Source organism: Miniopterus schreibersii (genome assembly GCF_964146895.1).
Source record: "Miniopterus schreibersii genome assembly, chromosome: 12".
Taxonomy (NCBI): domain Eukaryota; kingdom Metazoa; phylum Chordata; class Mammalia; order Chiroptera; family Miniopteridae; genus Miniopterus; species Miniopterus schreibersii.
Window position 1 is genome coordinate 22,423,135 of NC_138112.1, and position 15,042 is coordinate 22,438,176.

At 46.1% G+C, this 15,042-nt stretch overlaps 1 protein-coding gene across 1 annotated transcript in view; it reads right to left on the reverse strand.

Moving 5' to 3' along the window:
• Positions 1–1,162: 1,162 nt before the first annotated feature.
• Positions 1,163–15,042, reverse strand: part of FAT3 (FAT atypical cadherin 3) — a 609,567-nt gene continuing 595,687 nt past the window's right edge. Inside the window, exons 24-28 of the mRNA XM_081154333.1 lie at positions 13,080–13,732; positions 10,257–10,370; positions 8,135–8,194; positions 7,544–7,579; positions 1,163–6,918 (exon numbers count right to left, since the gene is read on the reverse strand). Coding sequence (XP_081010459.1) covers positions 6,296–6,918; positions 7,544–7,579; positions 8,135–8,194; positions 10,257–10,370; positions 13,080–13,732 — 1,486 coding nt within the window. The 3' untranslated portion in view covers positions 1,163–6,295. The remainder of the gene's footprint in view (positions 6,919–7,543; positions 7,580–8,134; positions 8,195–10,256; positions 10,371–13,079; positions 13,733–15,042) is intronic.

Sequence of the window (15,042 nt, forward strand, 5' to 3'; positions counted from 1 at the left end):
ACACTTCTTAAAAACTTTTTTGAATTTTCTATTTTTAAGCCACTTGTTCTTGCTCTACTTGTTACGCTGTTTTAATTTTTGTGCCAGTTTGTTTCAAGTTATCATTTATTGTTACATATTTAGGTTGTTCCAAATCTTCTTTATTAAAAACAGAACAGAGAAGGCATAATTGGCTGAAAATTAATTAAAATTTAAAAGCAAAAGAATGGAGACAAAATTGGAAGAATTTTGAGAAATGGGCCAAAATGCTTCAAGATGAATATCTAGGCTAGAAAATGGCTTTGCTATGCCCACAAACTAGCAGTTATCCATAACTAGTTACTGGAAATGATACTTTTTGTAGGAGACTTCTAGCATTTTCAACACTTGCCTCTCTTGAAATCTTTCTCACTACAGTTACTAAATTCACCAAAATGAGGAAGGATCTATGAGGTCAAGGGGATTTAGCTATAAACACCATTGATTAATTTTTCAATCAAAAAAATTTAATGAGGGCCAGTATTGTACTGGGAACCTGGGAAACAAAGACAGCAAAGACAAAGCTCAAGTAGCTTATGGTCTTGGTGAGGTGGGCCGTGGTACCCTGAAGGTAGATCATAGCGGCTTGTAAGAGACTGTTAGACTCAGAAATTTTATGAGCTGGTTCCCATTACCTTGGTAATTTGAAATCAGTCACAACAGGAGTACTTATATCATGGAAATTGGCAAATGCAACGAATTGGTGCTCCCCATTTTTCATCTGGGCGTTAAGCCTTTACCTGCACACTGCGGGGATGGACCGGTGATTAGAGGGCGCAGCACACCGAACTCTGCGAGCACAATAAAGATTTCAAGCAAGGAGAGGCTGCCTTGAGGGTGAGGGTTGTGTCTGGCAGAGATTCTGCAGAGGTCGGACTTGATGACCCTCATTTGTCCTTTCACGTTCATAAGGGAAAACCCCCTCAGGGATATGCCCAGAAGCAGCTGCACAGGATTCCAGCGTGAGTGCACCAGAGCCAGTAGAAGTCTTTCCCGGGGTGAAAAGCCTCTGCAATGAACCACCCCATCCTGCGGAGCAGGACGGCCCATGGACCTTGTGCACAATTAACGGGAGACAAATAAAAGGACACACTTAGGAAGAGTCGACACCATGGCTAGTTTCATTTTTTTTCTTTTTACTTGAAAACTTGTTTTAACCATCAAATTTTGTAAGTTATAAACCTGTACACTGTTGGGGTTTTGTTTTTGGCTGTCTTTTTTTATTGTTTTTGTTTTTCTTTCATTTTTTAGAAAAAGAACACCAGACTAATACTGCCCCCAGCAATATATGCAGAAACAATCCGTTTCCATAGGGACAAGGTTCACTGTAAGTGTTAGCTTTCCCCTTTGCATAAAGTTTGGTGCGTGATGTGTGTGCAAGTTTAGGTGGGTACACGTGTGTGTGAAGAAATGATATATTTCATTCTGAACCTGAAATGGCATAGATATCAGGTACTTCGTAACTGGGCAAAACACACTCATTTAAAAAACGCCAATAAAAACATTTTCTTAAAAACAGAGACAGTTAAATGAAAACAGTAGAACCAAAGAAAGTTTACAGTACATTTTGAAATGATTAAAAAACACCATTTTCAAATCCAAAAATCCTTTATGTGGGTGTGTGCAGTTACTTCAAAAGTTTGCAGACCAACAGCATGGATGACTTAGAATTGTTTTCGACCCCCCAAATTAAAGCATCCTGATAGGCATCAAGTACAGTATCTACAAAAGCTTGTAAAATTGAAACCATTATATACAATTTTATAAACATTTTAAACACCAAAACATACATCTTTTACAAACCAGCCTGTTTGCAACAGGTAAATTTACAAGACAATCTCTCCGATACAGTGCTCAAAAAGAACTGTTTCCATTTCCCCACACATTTCTCACGTCCCGAAATGCAGTAGTCTGGGCTCATAAAACTGTTAAATAATACATACTAATGGGTCCAAACACGCTCCAAGTGACTACACGATTCTCTAGTGCATCCTAAACATTGGAAGAGACTTATTATGGCCTTTGTGTAATATTACATACTTGTAATTATTGCTTTTCATTATTACATAAGGAAAGAAAAATCTTACTCTTATCTCTTAGCCGCTGGCTAAATAGTAACTGATGCCAAACCCATCAGCGGTGACTTTAAACCCTAGAATTATACAACCAGAAGCTTAAAGACCTTGTGGATTTTCACCAGATTCATGTGCAGTTGAACATTGCAGGACAAAACCCAGGGAAAACACAGAACCACCTTCTCACAGACCACACAAAATGAGGACACAGGAGAAATGCCTTTTCCAATCCCCATGTCCCATGTTTTGAAGCTAAAAACATAAAACATAAAAGCCTAACACTTTATCAATATCTGCGTACTGGAAGGGCAGCAGAGGAAAGAGCACAGACAATTATCTGGGCAACTGTTGCAAAGGAACACTAGATCTTCCTGAATTATCGCTCATGGAAGTGTTTTCTGGACCTTAAATGATTTACTTTGCTGTCTCTTTTTCTCAATTCCCCTGACTTTCCTTATGTAGAAACAGCATTAGTGGGGGCAGTGGGTGGGGTGGGTGTGGGAAGTAAGTAGGAATTGGCTGATATATAGTCCCCCAAAATGTATACATACTTTAACTGCTGATAGCTCAATTTTGAAAATGAAATATATTTTGATAAACGCTGACTCTATAATCATTCAAAGTGTATGTATACAGTTTTGGGGGTGGGAAAAGTAGGTTTACAGTTGTGAGTACAGGAAACAGTTTATCCTTGTATTATTATTTATTCTTGTATTATGTATTTTTCCATACAAACAACTGTAACCTACTTTTACTCACCTCTGTGTATCTGACTTGCTTTTTTCCAGGCTGTGCGAGTGATTCCTCAGGGAATCCCAGGAGTGCAGCAGCCGTTCCCCTCCACGCCTTCACGCCGATTCTCTGGCAGGGCAAGCCTCACCTCACGTGCATGGACGTGACCTCCTCATGGTGCTAAGTCTTCTGCAATGGCATTTCAGGAACGGTCAGGACATGAGCACAGGGCAAGCTGGCATGGAATGGAGCCGGCAGAGAAATGCTCGTACAGGAAACGGAGTAAACACCCACTTCATTCATCTTTTACAGCTTCTGCTGACCATATGACAAAAACCAACAGTCTAGCCACCCCCAACTTGACCAGAATGTGTGCAATACAAGCAAAGCGCCTACAGCAGGCTATGGCAAATGGCTTCCAGGAGGGGGCACAGACACGTCAGGAAAAAGGGGAAAACACTAGCTGGCTTCAATATTTTCCACATGGTTCAGGGGGTAGGAACAGACACCAGAGCTGGTATGGGGGGAGAAAGGAAAAACCAAAATGCGAACCGTCGGTAATATTATAAACAAAGTTTCACCATAACTGGTGACTAGTCTGGGTTCCATGGTGTGATTATTGTTCCATCTTCATTTTAGAAAATATTTGGTAAAAGCAGCATTTTGATAAATACCTAAAGAGATGTGTGAATTCTGTAACTGTACCCTTCCTAGCGAGGCTGCTGGGAAACACCAGATGGTGAGGCTTCCAAAGACATAACCTCCATGAGCTCTAGCACATTCCAGAGCAAGAGCGGCGGGAAGCCAGAAGGTGCAGCAGACACCACGCCAGGCAGCTGAGTGTGACCCGTGTGGCACAGAAAGAATATTGGCCGAATGGACGTCCAGCTACTGAACCTCCTGTGAGCTTGGGCAAGTGCCTTCCCCAATTTGGGCATGTTTCCTCTTTTATAAAAATAAGAGGGTTGGGGGAACAGGTCTTAAGGACCCTTCTAGGTCTTCAAATCAGCAGACATCCCACCTAGTTCCATCTCGGCCTGACCGAAAACCATTTCATACTCTATAGGGAAGTTTAATTTTCCAAAAAGTGAAAAGCTATGTGTTTAAAGGGTAACGGATCAAAACATAACACACTTGTGTGGTACACATTTAATTGCAGAGCTATTCTGCAGAAAATCAGGGGGTGCTCTCCTGACGAAAGAGGTATTTTATATAGGTCAGAGCAGCGGGAGGGCGCGATTTTCTAGGGTGACTTCACAACGGCATTAGGATCTATTTATTCCTTCATTACTGTGTCAGTCAGGCATTCTCCCCGGAGGAGATGCTGTGTAAGCAATAGTGACTCACTGGCATTAATCTTGTTCTAATATTCCCTGGGGGCGAGAAATGAATTGTTGGTTTTCCTTTGATGACTTTTATGACATTGCGTTATGAAAAGTATAGCACGAGTCCATTCTAGACCATTAGCTTGTCATTTTCTCTGATTCTTGCAAATGTGCTTTTACATAAGAAAAATACCAAAGATTTTATCCTCAAAAGCCGCCTCAGTGAAATTCATTTATTTCCAGACCACAGTGCAGATATGCTTCTGTGAGTAGGTCTCGCCGAGAGACAGGAAGGAGAAAAACCGAAAAATCTGTGAAGTGCATCCGTGGACTCAGAAAGCTTGACAATGAAAAGGGATTTTTGTACAACAAACTTCAGAAACACTGACTCCTACAAAAGAGTGAATTCAACACAACTGAAACAGCTAAAAATATGTTTGAGTGGGTGACAGGCAGACTGGGGACAGCACAATTACATACCAATGCCATGTCGTCAGAAACGGTGGACACAGATTTGCTCATGAAGCAGGTAGTGCAAATGTGCATTTATTTACCACGGCCACCGCACACGCAGCCATAATCCGACTGAAGCGAAGCGGGAAAGTCACTCAACTTGTCAACTTTAAGCTTCGAGGACTGAATTACTGTACATCCAATAGAATGATTCCCCTGTAAATTTTGGAAACTCATGGCCAAAGTCCACATGCCAGATAGAGGAGAACCCCAGGGTGTAATGAAACATTACACATTTTTCAAATAAGAGTTTAGTTCTGGAAAATTATAACAAAATACTGAGTATTTTTTGTGTTTTTTTTTTAAAAAAAGCACAGTTTTGCTTTAAGTTAATATAAATGGCAGTACCAAAATAAAGTCAACTGAACCGGAGTAAAATATGGCATTTGGTGTTTCCCTAACATCACAGAGATTAGAGAAACTGGATGGTCTGCCTCACAGGCAGGATTTTCAACGTAGTCTGTAGCCTAAAAAGTTCACGTTCGTGTCCTTCAAGAGCAGCCCTAGTGAGTGCAAGCACATATCTATCTGTACATAGGCCCAGACACACACACTATTATAATTTATACACAAGAACTAATCTACTTCCTTCTCTTTTAAAAATGCAATTGCATTTATAGTGATGATGCTAACCAATTCAGAACAACGCTCAAATTCTATTTGCATTATCAAGAATTGTGATTATCTGGCTGAAAACTTTGAAAGTGTTACATTTTACTTTTTCCCCCTAAATTTGTGAATTCTGCTTAAACCTATAAATATCTCTCATTCTGGAGAATAAAGTACCAAAATACTGCTTTCTTTTTCTTTCTTTTTATTTCCTGATTCTTGGAACAAAGGCTAATTTCTGCAGTAGTGTTAAAATTGTAGTTATAGCCAGGAATGTTTACTGGAAAACAGATAATCACATTCTTTTAAATGTTTGAACAATGTTAACGTCCCCAACCCACAAAATGGAACCCAAATATTCTCTTAGTTGTCTTCATTATATCTTTCTCAAAGATCATAAAACCCAACTATATTATATTGGATGCTTAACACAAACAAATAAAAATAACTAAGCATACTAAACATTTACCTAAATCTAATTTTATAGCTGAAAATTGGGGAGCTTATAAAAAAAAATAAAGTTGATTTTTAAAGGCTTCAGCCCATTTTCTTGTTGGTTTAATGATATTTATTTTTTTTATTCTTTTGCCTAGCTTTTCCAACAATAACTAACATTTTCATCCGCCCCCCATTGGATCAAAATTACATGCCTTTTTGCTTGTTTCCAGCTATTAATACTGTAAGGGCTGATGCTGTAACACTTTCCAGGGCACAATACTGCACAAAGCCATACAAGATCGACTGTGTAACTTAGAGGGTGAAATGCATTTCCCCCTTTTAAAAACTCAGTGAGCTTTCTTGGTCATGAACGCAGGTACACACTGCAAGGGCCATCAGTCACCTCTCAGAAACAATTTCTGAGCCTTTCCTTTTCTCCCAGCTAGAGTAGGGCTGGACTGAAACAGAAGCTCCCAGTGGGAAATACCTGCGTTTCCTCCTTGCTCAGCACACGGCTCTCCAGGGAGACACAAGCCCAGCCAGCCTCCTCCTGTAACAAACAGTGCAAAGCCCGAGGCGTGTCCTCTACACTTGAGTCTGGTGCTGAGTCTCCATAAACGGAATGTGAAGGCTGCCGAGGCTGAGCTCGCCCACGCTCTCATAGTCGCTCATGGCCACTTCGGCATCGTCAAAGCCGCAGCTGGCCGACACATCTGAAGAGGAGGTGCCTCTGGAATTGTGCAAGGATAGAGACACACTGTCTGCTGGGCCTGCCGTCTCTGTGCCCTGGTTCATGTTCACGGCAAAAGTACTAAATTCGCAGCTGGCGGGAGGGCCCACCAAGTCTGCTTCGTTGGGGAAGGGGTGAGGCGGGAGGTACTGGCTCGGGTGGAACTGGGGCCTCCTCCTGCAGTCTGGGCTCAGGGTACTGGCCAGCGAGACAGGCTGGGAGGGTGGCAGGGCCTCGTACTGGTCCGGGAAGTCCTCTGGCAGGGGAGGGGGCAGCTGGTCCTGACTCAAGAACTCCTCTTCTTGGGGGGGTGGGTACTCGCTGTCGATGTCATAGCCGCCCAGGTAGTAGTCACTCTCCAGCTCCCGGGTGCTGCCCTGGTGTGCAGAGCCTCCCTCCTGGTTCTCGTAGTTGGGCACCTCCTCGATGTCCGACAGGCGGGCGGCCGGCATCCAGTCAGAGGTGTCCCAGTGATAGGCTGTGAGCAAGGAAAGCCAGGACAGTTACTTTCCTCCGGGCTGGAGCTGGGGCAGGGTTTAGAAAGGAGCAGATAAGGGGCCTGGCATGCAATTAACATCCAAGAGACCCTAAAACGCCAAGTCATGTGCATGCGCCTTACAGGGGTCTATCGGGGCCAGCCGTGCCCTGGCCCTGCGAGAACAGGGCGAGGGCAGCTCTGAGAGATGGGCCCTGGGGCTGCAGAGCCCCGCACTCAGCCATGCCACAGAGACGGCCGGTGAGGGCATGCCGAGGAAACACATTTCTAGGCCCACTTTTCTCATCCTGTCTTCCTGTCCACGCGCTAAGTGCAGAGCCAGGCTGGCAGCATGCTCACAGAGGGAGGTGCGCATCAGCTGTCCTGGGGACCGCAGAAGGCAGGGAGGTGTGCACGAAAATGGGTGAACTGCACGCACAGGGGGGCGGCTGGGGGAGGGGGTGGGCAGGGCTTTCAGCTCCAATGCCAAGCTCACAAGACACCTGGAACATGCAAAATTCAGACCAAAGAAACTCAGAGAAAAATGGAGGGAGAGGGGCAGGGTAAGAACGAACTCAGCAATTCAGAGCACATAAGAAAAACGTTATGCCGGGGCCGTAGCAGTCACCTCGGTTGTAGTTCTGTCCTTGATCCATGACAGACACTGTTTAAACACAAAGAAGTAAAACTGACAATCCAAGCCACGTGAAGAGGGCAAAGGAGAACATTTCAGATGACTTAAAAAACATGCTGCTATTTCTCCCCATTGTTATTTAGGAAATAAAAAGATACGTCCCATCTAAGTATGATGTCACTAATAGAAGTTACCTGATTGAAATAGATCCCTATCATATTGTTGTTTGAATGATTTCTTAAGTATTCATAGTAGGTGCTCAATGAATATATGTTGCATATAAGAATGAATTTTGTATTAATCTCGATTCCAAATATTTGGGTACTCTTCTCTTGGGAGAAATTTTATAAAAAGAGCATCCTACACATTTGAAAAAAATTATAAACTAGATTTCCCCCCCCAAATTGTAAAATTCACCCTAATATCCAGAGAAACATCCAATGTCTCCTTTGAAACCACCTGTTTACTGCCCTCTCTGTGGCCCGCTGATTAAAATCACCCCTAGTTCAAAGGAACAAGGGGGCCATATTTCCAAAAGGACAACTCTTTACATGAAGAAACGCTATGGAAGAAAAAAGTAAATACCTTCATTCTCTATAGTGTCAACTACATTGTTGACAAGTTGAATGACAGTCACTATGGATGCTTGTGGCCAGGAAAAGAAGACAGGAGGGAGAGGAAGGACAGCTTCAGGTTAGTTGTGTATTTTAAACATACGTTAACTTTTCTTAACAACAACAACAGCAACAACAAAGACTGCAGCATGCAAACGCCCAGAGCCTTCCCACAGTCCCTCCACTGGGCAGTGATCCAGCGGATGCTCTTTCCTAGGGTCCCAGGATTCTGGGAACAGAGAGGAAATGGCACAGATCCGGGGCCAGTCCTCCTGAAAGGCATGATCAGCAGGGATTGCTGGGTCATAAATTCACACTTCATGGCCCAGTGAAATCAATCTAGGAAGGCAATGGCTCATCAAGCTCATGCTAATTTCTCATTAGAAACTCCCACAGGCTCTACAGAAGACCTCGCTATTCCTGGAGAGAATTCTTTGTTGGTCAGCCATGCTGCCAGGAACCAAATGCCATGGTGTAGGATAACCTTTGCAGGACTGGTGGCTCCACACCACACGATGCCACCACAACCTAGAATGACCGAAGGCCCAGCTTTCACCAGTAACGTGTAGACAGACGTCAGCATTTGGGCTCTGATATACTTAAGAGTCAGGGAGGGCATTTTCTGTATTCTATATGAATTGACACAGCACCTGATAGCAGCAGCTTGTTAAAACTAATTGGCTGCAAATTCCTAATACTGCCTGCTTTAGTCAGGACCAATCCGGGATGTTTAGCATGGAAGGCTGAGTGTGTGACTTTGGGGCATATAGAGCAGAGCCCATGAGAGTGATCAGCCCGGCATCACTGCCAGGGCTGCTCCCTGGAATTTGAAAACTATCTGCTCTCAGTTGCTTCTCTGCAAAACACAAACCAATGACAGCTTTTCTTCTGGTTGGGGATGAGAAAAGGAGAGAGCACCCAGGCAAACGAACCTGGAGGCATGCCCTGGATCTTCTGAAAATGGTCAGAAGAAATGCATTGTTATATGGTTTGTTATCCCAGCAGTCAGATACATGGAGGCTTCTGCACCTCCCAGGAGTGCCAGGTATCAGGGTGGAAGTGATTTGGGGGTAGTGGCCGTAAAACTGGACTATTTTACTTCCATGACTATTATGGCCTTTGAGCTCATCTGTTCCCATGTTTACCTGGGGGGCAAAGGCAATGTTGTTTTCATTTTGTACTTCTCGGTACTATGTCCAGCACAGGTTTCAGCATGCAGCTCAACAAGGATTCATGGATTGAATGATTACATAAATTAACAAATATTCAATTTTTGCTAATTGCTTATAAATGGGAAAATTACATAAGATAAGGCTATCTCTGTGGTTGACTATTTTAAATTATTCTTGGTTCACCACTCTTGCTTGTCTTATCACCATTTCTATCACCCTCCCCTGCTCAGAGGAGACCAACCCATCCTCCAAACTGGGTCCTCGGCTCTGGAAACCCAGTCCAGCAACCTCTTCTTTAACATAAGTTCACAAGAGGTAGAGGTAGCAACTCTGGAGTGTCAATGAGGAACATGAACCACGTGGAATTGCATGTAACATTTTGGGTGTATGTGCATTTTTCTAAGGAGCTGATCTATAGTATTCAATAGATTCTCCAAAGGTCCATGACCCCAAGAGATCATAAGGGGTATTAAACTGAATGAACATGTCACTTCCATGGGAAGGCGGTCTATGGGAGGAGATCTTGCCTCTGAATTAATTTCTAATGATGTGGAGGTTGGATATAAGAGTGAAGAGATAATCAGTAATATTTTTAAAAAAAACTACACTGTTTGCTAGAGTATCATTTGGGATGAGGCAGTTCCATCATGAACCAAATCAAAGAGGACACATTACTGGAGGTCCAGGGGAACCCCGACAATCTTTGATGCAGATCCCCAGGCCTGCTGACAGCTGTAGCTCAATAGATGCTCCTTCAGCAATGACACCCAACAATGAAGCCAACTAGAAAGCTGGTTAACATGCTCTAACACCCATGATCAGGTCAGGAAACAACACTGGCCACCTCCCCTTCCTCTCAACCATTGAGTACCAGCACAGAAGGCAGAAGCCACCCAGGGGGACACATCTATGACTGCTTACCATTGTCGTCACCAGAATCCGACTGGAAGGAGCTCAGGGACTGAACTTCAGAGTTGCTGCCTTTATTACTGCCTGCAAAGCAGGTCACTTCTCCCGGGTCATCAACTCCTTTGTCTTCGTGGACAGCCAGAGAACAAGCAGAAATGACAATAGTTACCTTGTGTGTATTTCTAGCCCTGCCACCCCCAGAGTTCACTTCTTGGAGCTCTTTCATTTGCTCAGAGAAAATAATTTAGCTTCACAGTAGAAAATTGATTGTGCCACTGAGGGCAAAGGTCCCTCTGTCAATCAAGTGATTTACATTATGGATTCAAAACCCTTAACCCGTGGTAAATGAGCTTCCAAATAGCTGACAGCCGAAAGTAGCTGTTCCCTCCTCAAAGTGAAGCCTAAGAGAAGAGTGAACCCGGGATGAAGTGTCTGGGTTGCTCTTTGCCATTCAGAGTTAATTTAAATCATTTACATGAACCGATGTGGTGTCAACACCAGGTTAAATGAGATTACTTTTAAAATAGGGGTATAAATATTTTATAGGCAAGAATGCCATTACGTTTATCCTGACTTCCATCTCTGGGGAGCGAATGGAGTTCTCAGCACTGCCTTCTAGAGGGCAGTGTCACATCATTTTTGGGAATGTCAGCGTTCTGCACTCAGGTAGGAGGGCAGTCAGAGGTATGGAGGGGTTGGTATCCACACACTTCCACCCTCTTTGCAGTACAAAGACAGACTGAACCTCCCCCCTCCCATTCTCTCTCTCTTTCCAGGGATACCTTTGTATTTGACGGACTAAAGAAAGCAATAAAAACAACTCATATCTTGAAACTGTCAAGTGAAAAACGAATTAGCTGCCTAGAGATTGTCTTGCCAGCTAACTGCCTTGCTTAACAAAGAAGGAAACGTATTCAATAAAAACCCAATAGTACTTTGGGGGAAAATGTGAGTTTTGGCCCAAGGTAGATTCTGGAAATAAAGCTGTCACATCACGAAGTGGGTGGAGGGAAATGATCACTAGGAAAAGCTTCAAATCATCCTGTAACATGATGGTATGAAGAGACGGTGACTTGTGACTAAGGGAAAAGTTGTTCCTGGTCGTGGCTGGGGAAATCCCTGTCTCTGCCGCAAAGGGTAATGGCAGTGCCGGGCACTGTGGCGCTGCACCTGCTGTCAGATGCTGAAGACACAGAGAAATGATGAGCCGGGTAAACAACCGATACAAGTGGAGAGAGGCGCCAGGGAGAAATTCACCTCCCAACAGCCACACCACAGAAAATACGAAGGCGTGCCTTCCAAAGGCACGAAGTGGGCACCAGGCTTAGCCCTGAGCACAAGGGGGAAAAGTGAGAAATGGTCTACCCTGGCGAATACAGTGCTGTGCATGAAATTGCTTTCTCCACTCCTCCATTTATTCAAACCCCATTTTTTCATTGTTAAATAAAAGAGAGCCTTTCCTTTTGCTAGTGGGTTGGCCAGGCTTGAGGAAAGTCTAACTTTACAGATGATTTGAGAGAGAATATATTTATGGTAAAAGTCCAAAGGCACCGACTTAGAATATAAATGTGTCCCCAGAAAACCCACCAGCAGATAGAATAGTTGGGGCGGCACCAGAATAGAACAGAGGCCCTCCTCCTCCTCTCCCTCCTTCCTGCTAAAGCTTCCAAGGGTAGTGCTGGTAGGAGCACAGGCTCTGAACTCTGGGGTACCAGGTTTGAATCTTCACCCCCCTCTTACTTTCCCTTGGGCAAGTTATTGGGACTTAAGATGATCCCCACACTGCAGTGATGGCTTTTTATGTTTACCGGACACCTCTGTTTTCTCACCAAGTCTCTTTGTCCCGAACCCTTGCATTTTGGCTCTCTGTCTTGGTAACTCCCGGAAACACTCTTGAGATCATTAAGAATCTTCCCGATGCCAAGCGGGGTGCTCACCAAGTTCCAACTACACTGATCTCGTCTATGTTCCTCAACACGCAAAGGGCTTTGCACCTGTGGTTCTTTCCTTTGTCTGGGCTCCTGCTGCCGGAGGCCAAAGGAGTGGGAAGCACCATCATCTGAACCAGACCACTCCCTCCACTCCCCCCAGTGGTGCACCCTCCTGTTTCATGGACCCAGCCAAACAGAATGACTTGCTTTTCTTCAGATCATGTAGGTCCCTCTAGTGGAATGCCCTCCTTTCCCCGGATCTATAATCCACCGTGATCCACTCAAATGTCCCTCTGCTCTTCTCACGTTTTCCCTCTGCGTGTAGGAGGTGCACAGAGGGGAGAGGCCAGGAAGGGGACAAGCGCGTGCCAACAAAGGGAGCGCAGAGAAAAGGAAAGGGCAGCCCAGGGGAAGCCAGTGCTGTCGGCAGGGTCAGCAGGGTCGGGAGCTAGAAAACTGTCAGGGAGGACCCAGGCTGAAAGGTGCATCCGCTCGGCGTCCGAAGACTCCTCTGACCTTCCAGAGCACGCTTTCTGCGTATCCCTCAGGCAGCCACACTGCCGGCCTCGCCGCCCAGGGGCGCTGCTGTGAGAAGCGCATGGGTGCTAGGGTTTGGCAGCCTGGACGCAGCACCTCTTACGAGCTTCTACTGCACAGACCCTCACGCGTGGGTGCCGGGGGCACCTTACTGAGCCTCATTTCCCCTATCTGGAGATGGTAGGAAGAACCGGAGCAATTTTTTCAGGCCTCCGCATGAACGCTCAGCGCCCCTCCGCGTCCCGAGGAGCTCTGCCCCGCGCCCCGCCCCCCGTCCCGCGCTCCCTGCTGGGGCGCCCGCGCCGCCCCGCCACCGGCTCCCCGGGGACGCGCCTGGAACCGCGCGCGCGCGCACCCCGCTACTCACTCTCGGGCGCGGCCTCCCAGCCGTGCTTCCGGATGGAGTCGCAGTCGGAGCGGCAGGGGGACACGGCGGGGAGGTTGGGGGCCACGCTGCACACCACCACGCCCCGCCTGGCCGTCAGGATGCGCGGCGACTCGGGGTGGAAGGTGGTCATCTCCTGGTGCTCGCCCCCCAGCCCGTCCACGATCTTATCCAGGTTGCTCCTGGAGTCGCTCTGGAAGCACGGGGTGTAGGCCATGGGGCGCACGGGCACCTGCGGGGGCCCCACCTCCTGGTAGAGGTTGCGGCCGTCGCCGCCCCGCAGGCTGCGGAAGGGGACGCCGTTGCTCTTGTGCAGCAGCGCGGCCGTGGCGGGGTCCTGCACCAGCGTGATGTTGTTGCGGGAGTAGTTCTTGCGGAAGACCTTCTTGCGGAAGACGATGAAGACGACCACCAGCGCCAGGATGACCACGAGGACCACGGCGATGCCGATGAGCTCCTCCTTGCCCACGTAGGCGTGGCCCGCCTGGATGTTGGGCACCACCACGGGGCGCAGGCCGCAGCGCTGGCCCACGAAGCCGGCCGTGCAGTTGCACACGAAGGAGCCGAACACGTTCACGCAGGAGCCGCCGTTCTCGCACTCCTCCCGCTCGCACTCGTTCACGTCTTCTTCGCACCTTTGGGACCAAACACACACACACACACACTAGCGCCTCATGTCACACCTCGGCCCTGGACACGCAACGCTGTGCGTCCCGCAGCTGCGCTTGGGAACCCAGGCGCGGGAAAGAAAACAAAGCGCCAGGGACGCGGGGCGGTGGTGTGAGCGCGCGGGGGGCGCCACGCGCGTTAATAAGGTGTGTGTCCCGCCCAACCTCGCCCAGGTGGTCTGAGCCCACCCTGGTGGGGGCCAGGGAAAGGATGTCTTGAGAGAGAAGGGAAGGGGCAGAAAGAGACAGAACAGGTGGTGTTGAGGGGGCCCCGGTCTCCAAATCCTTGGGGCGCGAGGTACGTTTCAGAATTTAAGAATCTGCGGTTTTTGAAATGACACACAATAGGTATCTTTCATATTGTGTGAGATGCCCACCCCGCCCCGGGAACTGGTGCTGGCATAGGACCCGTAATCGAATGTGCCAGTGTTTCAACAGAAGAACATACACGAGAGACAGAAAGCTTAGAAACAGCCTCGGAGCGGATTTGGCTGTTCTGGGCACCAAATGAGTTGGCCACTAATTTATCCCCAATCCTGTCAGTTCGTGGAGCTTTGGGTTTTGTAGAACTGCGGATAAAGGTCTATGAAACTATATACCCTATTTGGAGTTTCCCGAGAGGAGGAAGGCTTTAGTTCTGACATTTTCCTGTGACGGTTACAGTAATTTTTGGCCTCTCTGGGCAATTGGGGAAACAGGGCACACACAGGTGGGTAGGCGCATGGAGGGCTACATATCTACCTATCTTCCAGATACTATGCTTATGTGAAAGCTAATGCTATGCAGACGACCAGGGAAAAAAATGACTAAAGCGTTCTAGCGAAAAATAATTAAGTTAATTTTATTCTCTTTAAAGCAACGCATGACTTGCAAACATTTAAGTCTTACTATTTCTCAGTTTAAAATTATTTGAGACCACAGGTCATTTTCCTTCACTTTTCTCTACTTCAGCAATTGTTCTACTATGTTCATTTAAAAGGCCCCATCACCTATATTGTTTGGTAATCTACTTTTTAAAATGTAGTCAAATGTCCTTAATTTGAACAAATTGAAGCCAGGTTCAGTTGGAAATTAGAATCACAGAGTATTTAAAAAGAAATGCCACTTTATTACTTTAAATTTCATCCAACGGTTCAAAGTGAGTTAAGTATTTCCTGGTAAAGTCCTCGAGAGATTTGCTTTAATGAATACATAAGACTGATCTGTAATTAGAATATCACTTGCTTGAGATTATATATATATATATACACACACATATACACACACATACACACACA